At 55.8% G+C, this 15,423-nt stretch overlaps 1 protein-coding gene across 1 annotated transcript in view; it reads right to left on the minus strand.

The window, feature by feature from the left end:
- Window positions 1–15,423, minus strand: part of HDAC4 (histone deacetylase 4) — a 285,280-nt gene that overhangs the window by 9,978 nt on the left and 259,879 nt on the right. The window contains exons 21-22 of the mRNA XM_023740851.1: window positions 6,660–6,778; window positions 5,331–5,464 (exon numbers count right to left, since the gene is read on the minus strand). Coding sequence (XP_023596619.1) covers window positions 5,331–5,464; window positions 6,660–6,778 — 253 coding nt within the window. The remainder of the gene's footprint in view (window positions 1–5,330; window positions 5,465–6,659; window positions 6,779–15,423) is intronic.

A 15,423-nucleotide genomic window follows, 5' to 3' on the forward strand; every position in this document is an offset into this window, starting at 1 on the left:
CCCTCCCCACCTCGTCCTTCTCCACCTCGTCCTTCTCCACCTCGCCCTTCTCCACCTCGCCCTTCTCCACCTCGCCCCTCCCCACCTCGCCCCTCTCCACCTAGCCCCTCCCCACCTCGCCCTTCTCCACCTCGCCCCTCTCCACCTCTCCCCTCCCCACCTCTCCCCTCCGCACCTCTCCTTTCTCCCACCTCCCCCTTCTCCACCTCATTGCACCCGGTCCCAATTTCTGTAAGCTGCCGTGGTCTTCTCTGGACCAGAATGAGGTATTGAAAAGAAACATGAGTGCTCAGAACACAGCTGTCTTCTTGCTGACGCGCCCCATACTGAGAGCTTGCGGTCAGTGTGGAATGTACTGGAACCCACTGGGCAAGCAGGCGAGGGACGCAGCCTGGGGCTTTGCGGGCAACCCTGAGTTCAGCAAACCAGCTCTCAGTTCCTGTGGCTGCCCCAGGCTGAGAGGCGCTGGGGGACTCAGGCCCTTGCTCTTTACGGGGACCCAGGGCCAGATGATGCCACCAGCATGGCTGCGTGCATCCCAGTCCTTCCGCACCCCAACGTGACCCTGACCATAGGAGCTTGGCAAGGACTCATGCCCTCCACCTCTCAAGGGGAAGGGGCCCTGGACAAACACCTCTGCTGGCCAGGAGAAGGTGATGCTACTGCCCTATACTCCAAAACACGAACGGGAACCCTGCACCCCCAGCAAGCGGCTACACGCAAATGGGAACAGGTCACAGTCACCTCAGTCGGCGCGCGCGTGTGCATGTGAGAGAGGGACACAGACAGAGAGATAGGGACAGAGACAGAGAGATAAGAGAGAGCGAGACAGAGACAGAGCGACAGACAGGGAGAGACACAGAGGCAGGGAGAGAGGGAGAGACAGAATGAATGAGAGGGAGAATGAGAGAGACAGAGAGACACAGGAAGAGACAGAGTGAGAAACAGGCAAAGAGGGAAAGACAGAGGCGGAGAGACAGAGACACTGAGACAGGGAGCAGGGAAGGCAGTGAGGGGAGGGGAAGAGAGACACTAGAAGCAGGGACTGGCCCTCAGACTCTGTGTCACACACGCATGTACCCCACACACACCTGTTCTTCTCCATCACTCAGCGGTTTCTCACACCTGCACCCTTCACAAAGTATATGAACATAAGGAAAGAGACACACTCGCAAACGAACCCTTTCTTTGAATTCAGCACTCCAGTGTCACTCAACCGTCCGCGGACGCCCCACTGATCTACAAGTAGAGTCGGCTGGAGGAAGCAGCGGCGCCCAGCCCCGCAGCTCCACACGGTAAAGGAGAATCGGCCCCACAGACAATGCTGTTGTCGCTGGGGTGGCATCCGAGGCAGGAAAGAGCAGGGGTATTTGGGGGGCAGCACGTTTACAGGGAATCAGTCAACGACACGGCTCTTGGGAGCCACGGGGACGTTCAGGCGCTCGTGGATCTAAAGGAGCTTCAGTCTCCGCCTGGGCAGGGAGACCCCTCAGGGGCCGTGCCTTCCGCCCCCAGCCCTCGCTCAGCCTGCGGCCAGCAGGGCTCCTGCCACGCCGCGGTCCACGGCTGGCCACCCGCGAGCGCCTGCCAGACTGTCCAACACGCTGTATGTCACCATCATCAAAGGGTGGCGGGCAGAGGAGCGGGCCCAGGCCAACTCTCTTGCATTAAAACAGATTTTTAAAAAGATCTTGCTAAAACCTGTGCCTCCTGCTTTTTGCTGTGCTTAAGTAAAAGGTTTTCTCCTTAGAAGCGCTAACAGGCACCAGGAGTGAGGACGGGCCCCAGCTGAAAGCAAAGTTCTCTGCTGTTACTTAAAAAAAAAAACTAGCTGGAAGCATCCAAGAGCTCTAAAACGTTCAAATATATCAATCGGTTGTCTTTGAACGACGGCAAAAAGGGGGAAAGGATTGTTTCATAGTGGAAAGGACAGGCGAGATGCTGTGGGCACTTCACAAGCAGACTGGCATCTTGTTCGGGAAGATTCAGACCATCACTAACCAGCTGGCTGGTGGCAGGAAGGCCGCCTCCATCTTGAGCGGCGTGTGACTGGTGAAATGAACAGCCTCTTCCAAGCAGAGATGCTCGGGAGAAGACAGAGCTGCCCCGTGCCCCGCCCCAAATCCCTGCTCAGACCTGCTCCATGTCCCCATCAGCTGCCAGCACCGCTCACAGTGGCCAGAACGCAGTGAGTCCCGGGTCTAGAAGCTCCAGGCCGAGTGACCAACTGAGGGGCCATCCCTTGCCCTGAGTCTGCGCAGTCTGGGCCCTCCCGCATCTGAGCTCAGTGTCTGTGCAGCCGCTCACGGAGCCCGCCCAGGCCTCCCTGTCGCCCCCAGACTGCGTCCCGGAACATGTGCCACCTGCCGGCCCCCTCCAGACACGTGCGTCTCCCAGACGTCCACCTCGCCCCCTCGCCGGGCTGGACAGAGCCCCTGGGACCTGACCCCACACCATGCTGTTCCTGTCCACCGCCTGTCTGATCCTTGACACGGACAGCGAGTTCTTGGGACAGGGGTGCCAACCCTCACACGGGGTGGGGGGCCACGTGAGAGGACGGTCTGTAGGTTTGTTGTCAACCGTTGGGCAACTGCACATTGTCTGGTGGACGTGAGTGTGGGTCTGGGACAGTGGACACCCCAAACACCCAGTTATCACACATCTGTGACACAGGACACAGAGGTGTGCGAGCCGTTATGGGCTGAACTGTGTCCCCAGAAAGGAACGCTCAAGCCCGAACTCTGCCCCTGTGACTGTGCCCTTGTTAGAAATAGGGGCTTTGAAGACGTCACCATTTAACATGAGGTCATTCCAGGGTAGGGTGTCCTTACAGAGGAGACAGACAGACAGAGGAAGGACACCATGTGGAGATGCATACACAGCCAGGGAGAGCCTGTGGCCACCTGAAGCTGGGAGACGAGCAAGGGCCTTTCCCTAGAGCCTCCTGAGACAGCACGGCCTGCTAACACCCTGGACCCAGCCTCCCAGCCTCTGGAAAGGGGAGGGAGCACACGTCTGCTCTTACAAGCCCCCTACGGTGTGGACACTGACCCCCATTCCCACGAACATCTTTATGTGCCTTGAATCCGAGAAAGCCCCATTTCGTCCGTCGGGGAGGGAAGGCTGCATCCCCGAGGACGGGGTGAGGGGAGAGCCCCCGACCAGGATGCTGTGTCTCCCAGCAGCCCAGGGCCGGCTGCCCAAGGCCTGGGATGTGGAGCCTCGCACCTCCCTCCCTGCTGCTGCTCGGCCACGTGGATAGGCCCTAGGCCCTCATGCCTCCCTCTCCCTGGCTGGGTCCCTCCTAGCGCCTAGAAGTCAACCCCACAGCCAGCAGCCGGAGACAGAAAGGTACGCCATGGGGCAACACGGGGGAATGTGCACCCGACGGGGCCAGGAGGTAGACACGAGACCCCACATGCAAAGGCCTCTGGATGGATGAAGATTCCAGAAGGAGCCTGTTTTGAAATCCAAACGGAAGGTACAAGTCAGTTTGGTGCCACGTACTCTGGACATTCCACGAGTTGGATATGACAGTGTTGCCGGCAGCACCTCCTCCCCGTCACCACAGGCGGGGAGGCACCGTGTCACACGGGGTGGAATACAAGAATCCCACCTCCGCTCTGCCCCCCTGAGCACCGTGGCCCTGTCTCCCTATCCGGGCCCTCTCAGGCAGGCACTCACGCCACAGGTCTGCCTAACTTTGTCCTGTGGTACCTGGGCCCACAGCGCTGACCCTGGCCTGGTGTGTTCCATGGGCACGGGCCGGCAGACGGGGAGCCAGACAGGGAGCTGTGCACACCAGCAGCGGTGTGAGCAGGCCTGCGCCCCACAGTCTCTTGTGCCGGGCCCCCCATTTGCTTTGAGTTAACCACAGCCCACCCTGAAACATCTACAAGACACCAATGTCCATGAGGAGGATGTGGAGAGATTACAGAATCCCAAAAACTCCAGGTCCCAGCTGGAGATTACAGAATCACGACATTCTTGATGTGACCGAGACATAAAGGAGATGAGGTCATGGAAGGCCAGCGCCTGTGAAACAGGATCTCCACCGTGTTCCCCTCCCCCTCTCTGGGGTCACCACATTGTTCTGCCAAGTTCAGAGCAGCCCCACTAAGTGGGAGTGCAGACCACTCAACAGATCATACAGAGTTTCCATGGGTCTGAAGCAGGCAGGACCCTGGCCCCACAGCCCCTGAGGCTGGGTCCCCCTACCTCGTTCCCTAGCAGATACACACAGACAGGTCCCCGTACTTCCCTCCCCAGCAGACAAAACACACAGACGGGTCCCATACCCTGTTCCCCAGCACACACACACACAGACGGGTCCTGTACCTCGCTCCCCAGGATACACACACACACACAAACGGGTCCCCATACCTCATTCCCCAGCAAACACACACACAGACGGGTCCTGTACCTTGTTCCCCAGCAGACACACACACCCCAACGGGTCCTGTACTTCCTTCCCAAGAAGACACGTAGATAGATGGGTCCCCGTACCTCAGTCCCCAGCAGACACACACACAGACGGGTCCTGTACCTTGTTCCCCAGCAGACACACACAGACAGGTCCCGTACCTCATTCCCCAGCAGACACACACAGACAGATGGGTCCTGTACCTTGTTCCCCAGCAGACACACACACAGACAGGTCCCATACCTCATTCCCCAGCAGACACACAGATAGATGGGGGTCCTGTACCTCCTTCCCCAGCAGACACACACACAGACGGGTCCTGTATCTCTTTCCCCAGCAGACACACAGACAGATGGTTCCTATACCTCGTTCCCCAGCAGACACACAGACAGATGGGTCCTGTACCTCGTTCCCTAGCAGACACACAGACAGGTCCCTGTACCTTGTTCCCCAGCAGACACACACAGGTCCCCGTACCCTGTTCCCCAGCAGACACACACACAGACGGGTCCTGTACCTCGTTCCCCAGCAGACACACAGACAGGTCCCTGTACCTTGCTCCCCAGCAGACACACACATAGATGGGTCCTGTACCTCACTCCCCAGCAGACACACATATAAATGGGTCCCGTACCTTGTTCCCCAGCAGACACACACGTAGATGGGTCCCGTACCTCGCTCCCCAGCAGACACACACGTAGATGGGTCCCGTACCTCGCTCCCCAGCAGACACACACAGATGGGTCCCATACCTCGCTCCCCAGCAGACACACACAGATGGGTCCCGTACCTCGTTCCCCAGCAGACACACACGTAGATGGGTCCTGTACCTCGTTCCCCAGCAGACACACAGACAGGTCCCTGTACCTCATTCCCCAGCAGACACACACATAGACAGATCCTGTACCTCGTTCCCCAGAAGGGCAGAAACGCAGGCTTCCGAGGCGTCACAGATGGCCGTCAGGTCGTGGCCGCCTTCCAGGGCCAGCACGATGCGGCCGCCAGCCAGGCCCATCAGCTGCTTCGTCAGGTACCCGAAACCTGCAGCGGGAGAGGGAAATGCAAGTGGGGGCAGGGGCAGTGCTGTTGCCTGTTCAGGATCAAAGCGCTTTGAGAGGCTGACACCATGCTGGGCACCTGTGGTCAGACAGCAGCCGTCATGGAAGCCGGGCGTCACCTTAATGAACGCACCCAGGAGCTTCAGCTCTGCTCCCCTCTGGGGTCTGGGAGAGCAGAAGTCAGGGGTGCGGCGCCCTGAATCCACAATGCAGCCAACGGCCGCACCTGGGGGTCTGAAGGAAAGTCAGGAGGGACAGCTCAGTTCTCGCAGAGATCATGGAGGGACAGATGGGGCAGGCGTGGGTAAGACACCCTGACACCCAGCCCGCAGCCACCAGCCCTCCAGCTTCCCAGAGCGGCCCCAGCCTCGAGGGTATGGCAACAGCCTTCCATGGGGCTCTGCCATCTAATGTGCTCTGCACACATGCACGCACATTCTTGTGTGCATGCACGTATGCTCACACATATGCACACATGTATGCTCTCACACACGTACACATATGCTTGTGTACACACACATGGCCATACATACATATATGCACATATGCTAGCGTACACACGTATGCTCACACATGCAAATGTGTGCTCACGTACACACGCATGGTTGTGTACATACACATGCTCACACATGCGCCCTCACACACGCCTGTGCACACACATGTGCACGCTCACACGCATGCATGCACACCCCCACTGCATTCTACAGGCTGTGCTCTCCTGCATTAGGGGCGTGGCCCTCAGAAGCAGGCTGACTGCAGCTATTCTCTCTTCACGGGTGTGGGGACCTGCCCTTGCTGTCAGTGCGGGGCAGCCGGAGGGAGCAGGAGCAGCCTCGTAAGGAGCACGGCAGCCCTCGGACTGGGACGGGCCTCGCCACCCGTATCCCAGCCCACAGCGCCGAGTGCCCGGCCTCCAGCCCTCAGGGCCAACCTCGTGGCACACAGGACCAGGGCCAGTATGTCCAAGGCTCTGTGGCCTGCAGGCCCTGTGCTCACCAGTGCCCTGGGGACGGCGACCCACTGCCGGCCGCACCGCTAGGCTTTAGTGCAAACGAAAGGGAGAGTCTGCGTGTTACCACTGGAAGGGGACCGGGACCAGGAGGACGTGTCCCAGAGCACAGGTGGCAGCGGGGCATGCTGTGGCGGCCCTGCGTCAGGCAATCTGCGACCTGACTTACATTTGGCGGAGAGGTTGTAGCCTCCAAGGGGCGTGGGGTGACCCTCCACCGCGTCAAAGCCTGACGACACCAGCACCACGTCCGGGGAGAACTCAGCAGCAACCGGCATGACGACCGTCCTGCAGAGAGAAGGGTGTGCAGTCGGCCACGGGCGCAGCCTCGGGGAGGTCAGCGTCGGCCACGGGCGCAGCCTCGGGGAGGTCAGGGTCGGCCACGGGCCCGGCCTCGGGGAGGTCAGCGTCGGCCACGGGCGCGGCCTCGGGGAGGTCAGGGTCGGCCAGGGGCGCGTCGCAACCACCACGGAGATACCCAGGTTCTTCGTGGCACTCACACTACCCGCCCACGTCCCCCTCCAGGTTAGCAGGCTGCGAGTGGACGCTCACATTTACTGAGAAAGAATGAACCCTGATCATGGCTGATTTCACAGATACTTTAAAAGCCCAAACCACTGCCCCCCAGCCCCCCATAACAGGTGTGGGAAAACTGTGGCCTGGGGTCTTTCTGGAGAGCGCTGCCTTTTGCACATTCTGGAGGCAGGCTGTACCCTCGCCACATCGGCTGCAGCAACCTGCATTGGGTGGGGGGCGTGGGGTGGGGTGGCTGCCCCTGGTTCTGAGCTCCCTCGGGGCCCAGCCTTCCCGGCTCCTGCACTCCTGGCTCCCGCCCACAGGCCACCCAAGCAGACAGGAGCCGGGCGGTTTCCACCGTAAGAGAATCAGAGAGGAGCCTGCAGGTTAAAAACCCCAACACCTACTGAGAAGCTCGGTGGTTAATTGAGCTCAGGAAAAGAGGATACTCTACTTGAAAAGTGGGAAAACGCTTCTTAACACAAAACAGCCACGGGCAGTTTACATCTAAGTCACTTAGGCAGGTCTACAAGCACACACTTCTGTCATCAGCTGAGTATGTGTTGCAGGATGACCTCGGCAGTTCCACGTGTAATCCAAGCTTTTGGTTCTCAATCAACGCCCACCACTGCTGCTGAGGCTCTGGCACCCCCGGCTGGGGGAGGGGTGGAACTGCGACCCCCGCGTTTGCCTGGCGGAGGGGGACAGCAGTTCGTCACCAGGGACACACACCATTCCACGCCAGCTGAGAAACACTTTTCTGGAACCTCAAGATGGGGGTCACAGCGAGCCAGGCTGGCTTCGGAACATCTCGCTGTGTTTTTCTTTCTTCTGATGCTGCACCCAGCTCACATCACTGTTTTGCAAACCCGTGCGGCAGCCGAAGGGTCACCATAAGGACTGTCTGCACTTTGGGGACCAGCAGGTAGGTGCCTGAGGGACAGGGTGCATGGCTAGAGCAGGGCCCGAGAATGAACATGCCACACAGCCTGTCACCATGCCACTCTGCCACCGTGGTACAGACGCAGCCAGAGAGGACATAAACAGAGCAGCGTGGCTGTGCTCTGATAAAACTTTGTTGTTAGGTGCCATTGAGTCGGTTCTGACTCATAGCGACTCCGTGTACGACAGAACGAAACACTGTCCAGTCCTGCCCCATCCTCATAACCGTCGCTGTGTTGAAGCCCATTGTTGCAGCCACTGTGTCAAGCCATCTCACTGAGGGTTAATAAATCTTTATTTACCAAAAACAAGTGGCTGGCTGGATTTGGCTGCGGGCTATGGTTGGCCCTGGCGCACAGTGGTTAAGAGCTATGGCTGCTAACGAAAACGTCGGCAGCTCGAATCCACCAGTTGGTCCTTGGAAACCCTAGGTTGCCCCAACAGCGGTGGGTTTGGTTTGGTTTGGTGGTTTGCTGACCCCTTCTGGAGGCCCTGTGCACACGACTTTCGGGGTGCTCCTTAATGCAGGACACTGGCCCCCAATGTGAATGTTTCCTCATGCCCACAAGGACTCTCCAGCACAAACACAGAGCGCACACGGAGCTTCACGCAGCTGAGGCTCCAGTTGAAGTCTTGTTGATGGCAGGAGGGGGAGGGCGTCTGAGGCCGGGGAGTCACGTGTGCTCATGTGTGGGCATGGCACAGCGTGGAGCCGTCAGAGATGGCCCTCCAGCCAGTGGATGTAGAGCGTCCTCCATGCGGTTGTGGACCCTGGCAGGCGGCAGACGTGGGGTGCCCTCCGTGGGGCTGTGGACCTGGCAGGTGGCAGACATGGGGTGTCCTCTGGGGGGCTATGGACCCCAGCAGGTGGCAGACATGGCATGCCCCCATGGTGCTGTGGACCCAGCAGGCGGCAGATGTGGGGTGCCCTCCGGGGGGCTGTGGACCCCGGCGGGCGGCGGACGTGGGGTTTCCCTTGGGGGCTGTGGACCCCGGCAGGCAGCGGCACTGTGAGTCTGCACCCCACCCCCCGCCGCTGGCTTTCCGCTGCGGTCGCTGTGCCAGGACACCCTTTCTCAATTATCTTAGTGAAGTTCTCGTCACAGAAATCTCTTCTTCATGGATTTTAAAGCCAAGAATGTTTCCAGAGAAAACCAGACATTTTCTGCGACACCATCTCGTCCACAAAGAGCCCAGCTGCCACTGGGAAGTGAGTGCTGTGGGGGGGCTTTATTCCCCTGCTTTGAAGACTGCTGAGCGATCTGATTTCTGATCCCCCCAAGGAAAAAAACCTTAACATCATTAAAAGAAGCCAACACCAAGAAAGTCCCTCGCGGCAGCGTGTCCAGCAGACCCGTGCAGAACATAGCATGTGGCCCTGCCCCGCGGCCCAGGGCACATCAACATCCACTACTGTAAGTGGTCACACAGTGATCACTTCTGTCCCTGGGTTTGGCGTGCTCTGGGTTGTAATTCCAAACGCTGGCCAAAGCTAAGAAAACCCGAAATGGCACTGAGACCACCACCCATCTGTCAGTCTGTCATACTGTGGGGGCTTGCATGTTGCTGTGATGCTGGAAACTATGCTACTGATATTTCAAATACCAGCAGGGTCACCCACGGTGGACAGGTTTCAGCAGAGCTTCCACACTAAGACTAGGAAAAAAGGCCTGGAGATCTACTTCTGAAAATTAGCCATCGAAAACCCTATGGATCGCAGAATATTGTCTGAGACTCTGACTAGCTTATTTTGGATGTGCCATCAGGAGGGACCGATGGCTGCATAAGGACACCATGTTTGGTGAAGTGGAAGGCTAGCGAGGGTGAGCAAGATTCTCCATGACACGGTCTGCCACAGTGGTCACGGCAACGGGCTCAACCATACCAACCATGATGAAGACGGCCCAGGACTGGGCAATGTCTCCTTCATGTGTCCGTACACCACCATGGGGCAGAGGCCAACCTCACGGCAGCTAACGATGACTAGAAAACCCGAAAGACGCTGTGTACGAGGCGCTGCTGAGCACTCGGGAAGACGCCCCCAGACACGTGTCCTCGCCTCCAAGGACTTGGTTTCTTCACCTGTGAAAATCAGGGCCGAGGGAGGCACCCCAATGGCTCCCCCAAGTCTGCCTCCTAGCAACCTGAGTCAGGATCACATCTAGGACCTCGCTGACAGGAGGCGCAGGAAGCTGCTATGTTTTACGCTCGGTGAGACGTGGGCAAGGACGAGGACAGGGCGCTAGAGCAGGTGTCTCAAGGACAAAAGGAAACCGTCAGGTGTATTTCCAGAATCAAATTCTTTTAAACGAATAAAATCTACATATTTGCTGTCGGCCTTCTCTCAACTTATCCCTCCAAGGTGAGTCTTGTCCCAGGGTCACCTCTGACTTTCTGCAGGGTCACCTGAGGCCAAGGAGGCGGGCTTGGAGTTTCCCAGTCAGCAGACACTGTTCATCTGCTCAGAGGTGGAGACGCGGGCGACCAAGTGGCAGGTATCCCAGAGACAAGACAGGGTGTTCCTCGCTGGCATGGCCCCATACAGGGCTTAAGGAGGGGCCGTCAGGAAGACACCATTCTGTTCCAGAGAGTTCCGGAACCTGGCTCAGAGGTGGGGCTCAGGAGAGACAGTGTACTACCCCTGCCTTCCTGCAGCCCTCCTCCCCGTGGGCCCGGGGTGGAGCCTCTAGAATGTTCTCTGGTCTCTGCTCAGCTTACCAGCCCTCACCGGGGGCTCCCTCCTGGCCCCTGCTACTTACCGTCACTCATTGACCGCGGTCCATACCCTCACAGGGACTCATGCCCTCTGCTGCCCCTGCCTCGCTCACTGTCAGCACCCCAGAAAACCCACTAACCCCCACCCTTGGGGCTCCTTGATGCTGTCATGACACACTCCCACCATCGCCAACTGCTGCATCTTGGGGACTTCTGCACCCACACCCCTCCCGCATTTGCTTCCAGCTCCGTCTGCAAGTTTGCTCTGAACTTGGCAACGTAGGGGGCTAGGGAATTGCAGGTCTGCGTGCCCCGGAGCTCCACCCTGGCCGCCAGCCCACCCCCCTAGGGTGCACAATAGCAGGATAGGCCGCCTGGTCCCACACCGTCCCTGGGATTGGCTGCGGATCAGACCGTTGTGATCCATAGGGTGTTTACTGGCTGATTTTTTAAAGTAGATCACCAGGCCTTTCTTCCTAGTCTGTCTTAGTCTGGAAGCTCCACTGAAACCTGCCCAGCATCACAGCAACACATAAGCCTCCACTGACAGATGGGTGGTGGCTGTGCAGAAGTTGGATTGGCTGGGAATCAAACCCAAGTCTCCCACACAGAACGCGAGAATTCTACCACTGAACCACGGTCTCGTAATCAACTTTTGAATATCGTATTTAAATCCAGATTCTACTGTGAGAGTAAGAAATCCCCACCCCATCTCAATGGAAGAGAGAGAAACCCCCACCCCGTCCCCATGATGCGACAGGAGACTGCTCAGTTCTCAGGAGCAGGTGAGTGAGGGGTTAAGGAGCGCGTCTGGCCAGGCCCCACATGGCTCGCATGGCTCGGCACCGCCAGCCTTGCTCGGGGACTTCAAAGCAGACGTCTGGTGTGAGGACTGGGTTGAATTAAGGCCCCTTCTCCACTGTGAGTCTCTGAGCCCGGGGAGAAAGTGCCTGCTGCTTCTGGACTTCATTAGGGGCAATTTTCTTATCTTTTCTTCATTGTGGGCTTGATCCCCTGAAAACGCAATGTGGCTGGCTATGGGCTGGCTTCACAAGGTGCTGCTGGGAAGGGGGACGGTCTCGAGGGGCCCAAATGAAGGAGGGGGCACGGAAGAAAGGGGAAAGCGAGCCTGTAACCCTTCTTGGCCAGCTGATGCCCGGGGACCATAAATTGTAAACTTCAAAGTGTTATTTTACATTAAAATCAATAAAAAAAAAAAAACCCTGAAACAATTTTCCTTTTCAAAGAGGCTATTTAGGCTTTCAAAAGTTCACTTGATAAGGTATCATCCTATCCACGCTTGGCAGGAGATTAAAACAGAGTTTCAAGAACAGCTCAGAGAGGAAGGTTCTTCTTAACAGCTGGTACCGGGTGGGGGGCCCGGGAGCGGGAAGGGAGAGTGATGCTCAGGGCAGATGCCCCCACTCCCTCCCGGCCCTGCCCCCGAGAACCTGCAGCTCGACTAGGAGGTGCCCCAAGCAGGGCCCACCCAACTGAAGACCGCTGGAAGGCGCGAGCTCTGGGGCACCCATCTAGCCACATCTGCACGTCTCGCTCTCTGCACTGGACTCTGCCGCATTGGGCCGCTCCGTCCTCGGCGGCACCAACATCGCCAAGGAAGCATCAGTGTCTACACCATTCCTGCATTGGCATACTTCGCTTTCAGAGGGCGGGAGAGGCTTAGTCTCTGCTGGGGAGAGGATAGTGGGGCTGGCCGCGAGGCGCCGGCCAGGACAGACAGCGGGACACTCCCAGCTGACACGGCTGCGCCAGGCTGAGGGTCCAGAAGCCGACCTGTAATTGTGGATGTGACTAGGCTCTCTGGTGTCTGTATCTGGGGGGGAATGTCCTTCGCCCTTCAGTTAGACAGGGAGAATGTCAGAACAAGATGGTATCTGATCAAAAGTAGGAAGAGACATGGACATCAACCTCTGAGGTCAATGGTCAGAGCAATGGGAGTGAATCAGGGCACGTTCCAAGGGTCTGAAGCGAAGGGGCCTCCCCGCATGGCCTGCTGCCTGTCTGCACGCAGTTGCTGCCATGACTGAGGCCCCTCACCGCTGTGCACCCCGAGGGGCTGGGGGAGACTGCACCCCCCGGCACTGGCTGTGGGCCAGCACCAGGCTGGGGCTTCACACCCCAGAGCCCAATCACCACCAGGGCCAGCGTGGGACGAGGCGCCACTTTGGGGATGAGCTCACAGTGCTGTGAGGGGCCAGTGACTTACTCGGCCCCCAGGGAGCACATGGCTGAGTCTGAGTCAAAACGCAGGTGTCCCCCACAGACTGAGCACAAAGACACATGTCGGCGCACACGGGCATATGCAGACGTGTGAGCACCCACACAGGACACATGTCCGTGCACACAGGCACGTGCACAGACGTGAGCACACACCCACAGACACGCACAGAGACACACATAGCTACACACGTCTGCATGTACGTGCTTCCCATGAATCAGGACAGCAGGACCGCGGGGCTAGAGGAAAAGCAGGAAGATTCGCTGAACCCTCTCAGCTCCCTATTCTCATGAACAGCATTTTCTTTCTGTTTTTTAAATAGAGCTTTAAGTCAAAGTTTACAGTTCATGTTAGTCTCTCATACAAAAGTTTATACACACACTGCTTTGTGACCCTAGTTGCTCTCCATATACTGTGACAGCACATTCCTCCTTTCCACCCCTGATTTCCCATGTGCATTCAGCCAGCTCCTGCTCCCTTCTGCCTTCTCATCTCACCTCCGGACAGGAGATGCCCATTTAGTCTCATGTATCTACTTGAGCTAAGAAGCACTCTCTTCACGAGTATCATTTTACGTCCAGTCTAATCTATGTCTGAAGAGTTGGCTTTGGGAATGGTTTTAGGTTTGGGCTAACAGAGAGTCCAGGGATCATGTCTTCTGGGGTTCCTCCAGGCTCAGTCAGACCATTAAATCTGGTCTTCTTACTAGAATTTGAGTTATGCACCCCACCTTTCTGTTGCTCCATCAGGGACTCTCTGTTGTGTTCCCTGTCAGGGCGGTCACTGGTGGTACCTGGACACCATCTAGTTCTGGTCTCAGGCTGATGAAGTCTCTGGTTTATGTGGCCCTTTCTGTCTCTTGGGCTAATACTTTCCTTATGTCTCTAGTGTTCTTCATTCTCCTTTGCTCCAGGAGAGTTGGGACCAATTGATGCATCTTAGATGGCCACTAGCTAGTTTTTAGTACCCCAGATGCCACTCACCAAGATGGGATGCATAACATTTTCTTAATAAACTTTGTTATGCCAATTGACCTAGATGTCCCCTGAAACTATGGTCCCCAGACCCCCGCCCCTGCTACTCTGTCCCTCAAAGTGTTTGGTTGTGTTCAGGAAACGTCTTAGCTTTTGGTTTAGTCCAGTTGTGCTGACTTCCCCTGTAGTGTGTGTTGTCCTTCCCTCTACCTAAGATAATTCTTATCTACTCTCTAGTTAGTGAATACCCCTCTCCCTCCCTCCCCACCCTCGTAACCATCAAAGAACGTTTTCCTCTGTGTTTAAACCTTTTCCTGAGTTCTTATAATAGTGGTCTTACACAATATTTGTCCTTTTGCAACTGACTAATTTCACTTAGCATGATGCCTTCCAGATTCATCCATGTTATGAGATGTTTCGCAGATTTATCACTGTTCTTTACTGTTGTGTAGTATTCCATTGTGTGAATATAGCATAATTTATCCATTCATCCGTTGATGGGCACCTAGGTTGTTTCCATCTTTTTGCTATCGTGAACAGTGCTCCAATGAACATGGGTGTGCATACATCTATTCGTGTGACAGCTCATTTCTCTAGGATATACTCCAAGGAGTGGGATTGCTGGATCATATGGTACTTCTATTTCTGGCTTTTTAAGGAAGTGCCAAATTCATTTCCAAAGTGGTTGTATCATTTTACATTCCCACCAATAATGTATAAATGTTCCAGTCTTTCTACAACCTCTCCAACATTTATTATTTGGTGTTTTTTTGATTAATGCTAGTCTTGTCGGGGTGAGATGGTATCTCATTGTAGTTTTGATTTGCATTTCTCTAATGGCTAATGATCATGAGCATTTCCGTCATGTATCTGGTAGCCGCCTGAATGTCTTCTTGGGTGAAGTGCCTGTTCATATCCTTTGCCCATTTTTTAATTGGGTTGTTTGTCTTTTTATTGTCAAGGTTTTGCAGTATCTTGTAGATTTTAGAGATCAGACACTGATCAGACTTGTTGTCACCAAAACTTTTTCCCAGTCTGTAGGTTGTCTTTTTAGTCTTTCGGTGAACTCTTTTGATGAGCAGAAGTGTTTGATTTTTAGGAGCTCCCAGTTATCTAGTCTCTCTTCTGGTGCTTGTGCATTGTTAGTAATGTTCTGCATTCTGTTTATGCCGTGTATTAGGACTCTGAGCATTGTCCCTGTTTTTTCTTCCATGATCTTTATCATTTTTGATGTTATATTTAGGTCTTTGATCCATTTTGAGTTAGTTTTTGTGCATGGTGTGAGGTATGGGTCTTGTTTCTTTTCTTTTTTTTTTTTTTTGCTGATCGATATCCAGTTATGACAGCACCACTTGTTAAAGGGACTTGTATTTTCCCCAATTAATGGACTTTGGGCCTTTGCCAAATATCAGCTGCTCTTAGGTGGATGAATTTATGTCTGGATTCTCAATCCTGTTCCATTGGTCTATGTATCTGTTGTTGTCCCAGTACCAGGCTGTTTTGACTACCTTGGCAGTATAACAGGTTCTAAAATCAGGTAGTGTGAG

This window comes from Trichechus manatus, unplaced genomic scaffold, assembly GCF_000243295.1.
Source record: "Trichechus manatus latirostris isolate Lorelei unplaced genomic scaffold, TriManLat1.0 scaffold00165, whole genome shotgun sequence".
NCBI classification, from domain to species: domain Eukaryota; kingdom Metazoa; phylum Chordata; class Mammalia; order Sirenia; family Trichechidae; genus Trichechus; species Trichechus manatus.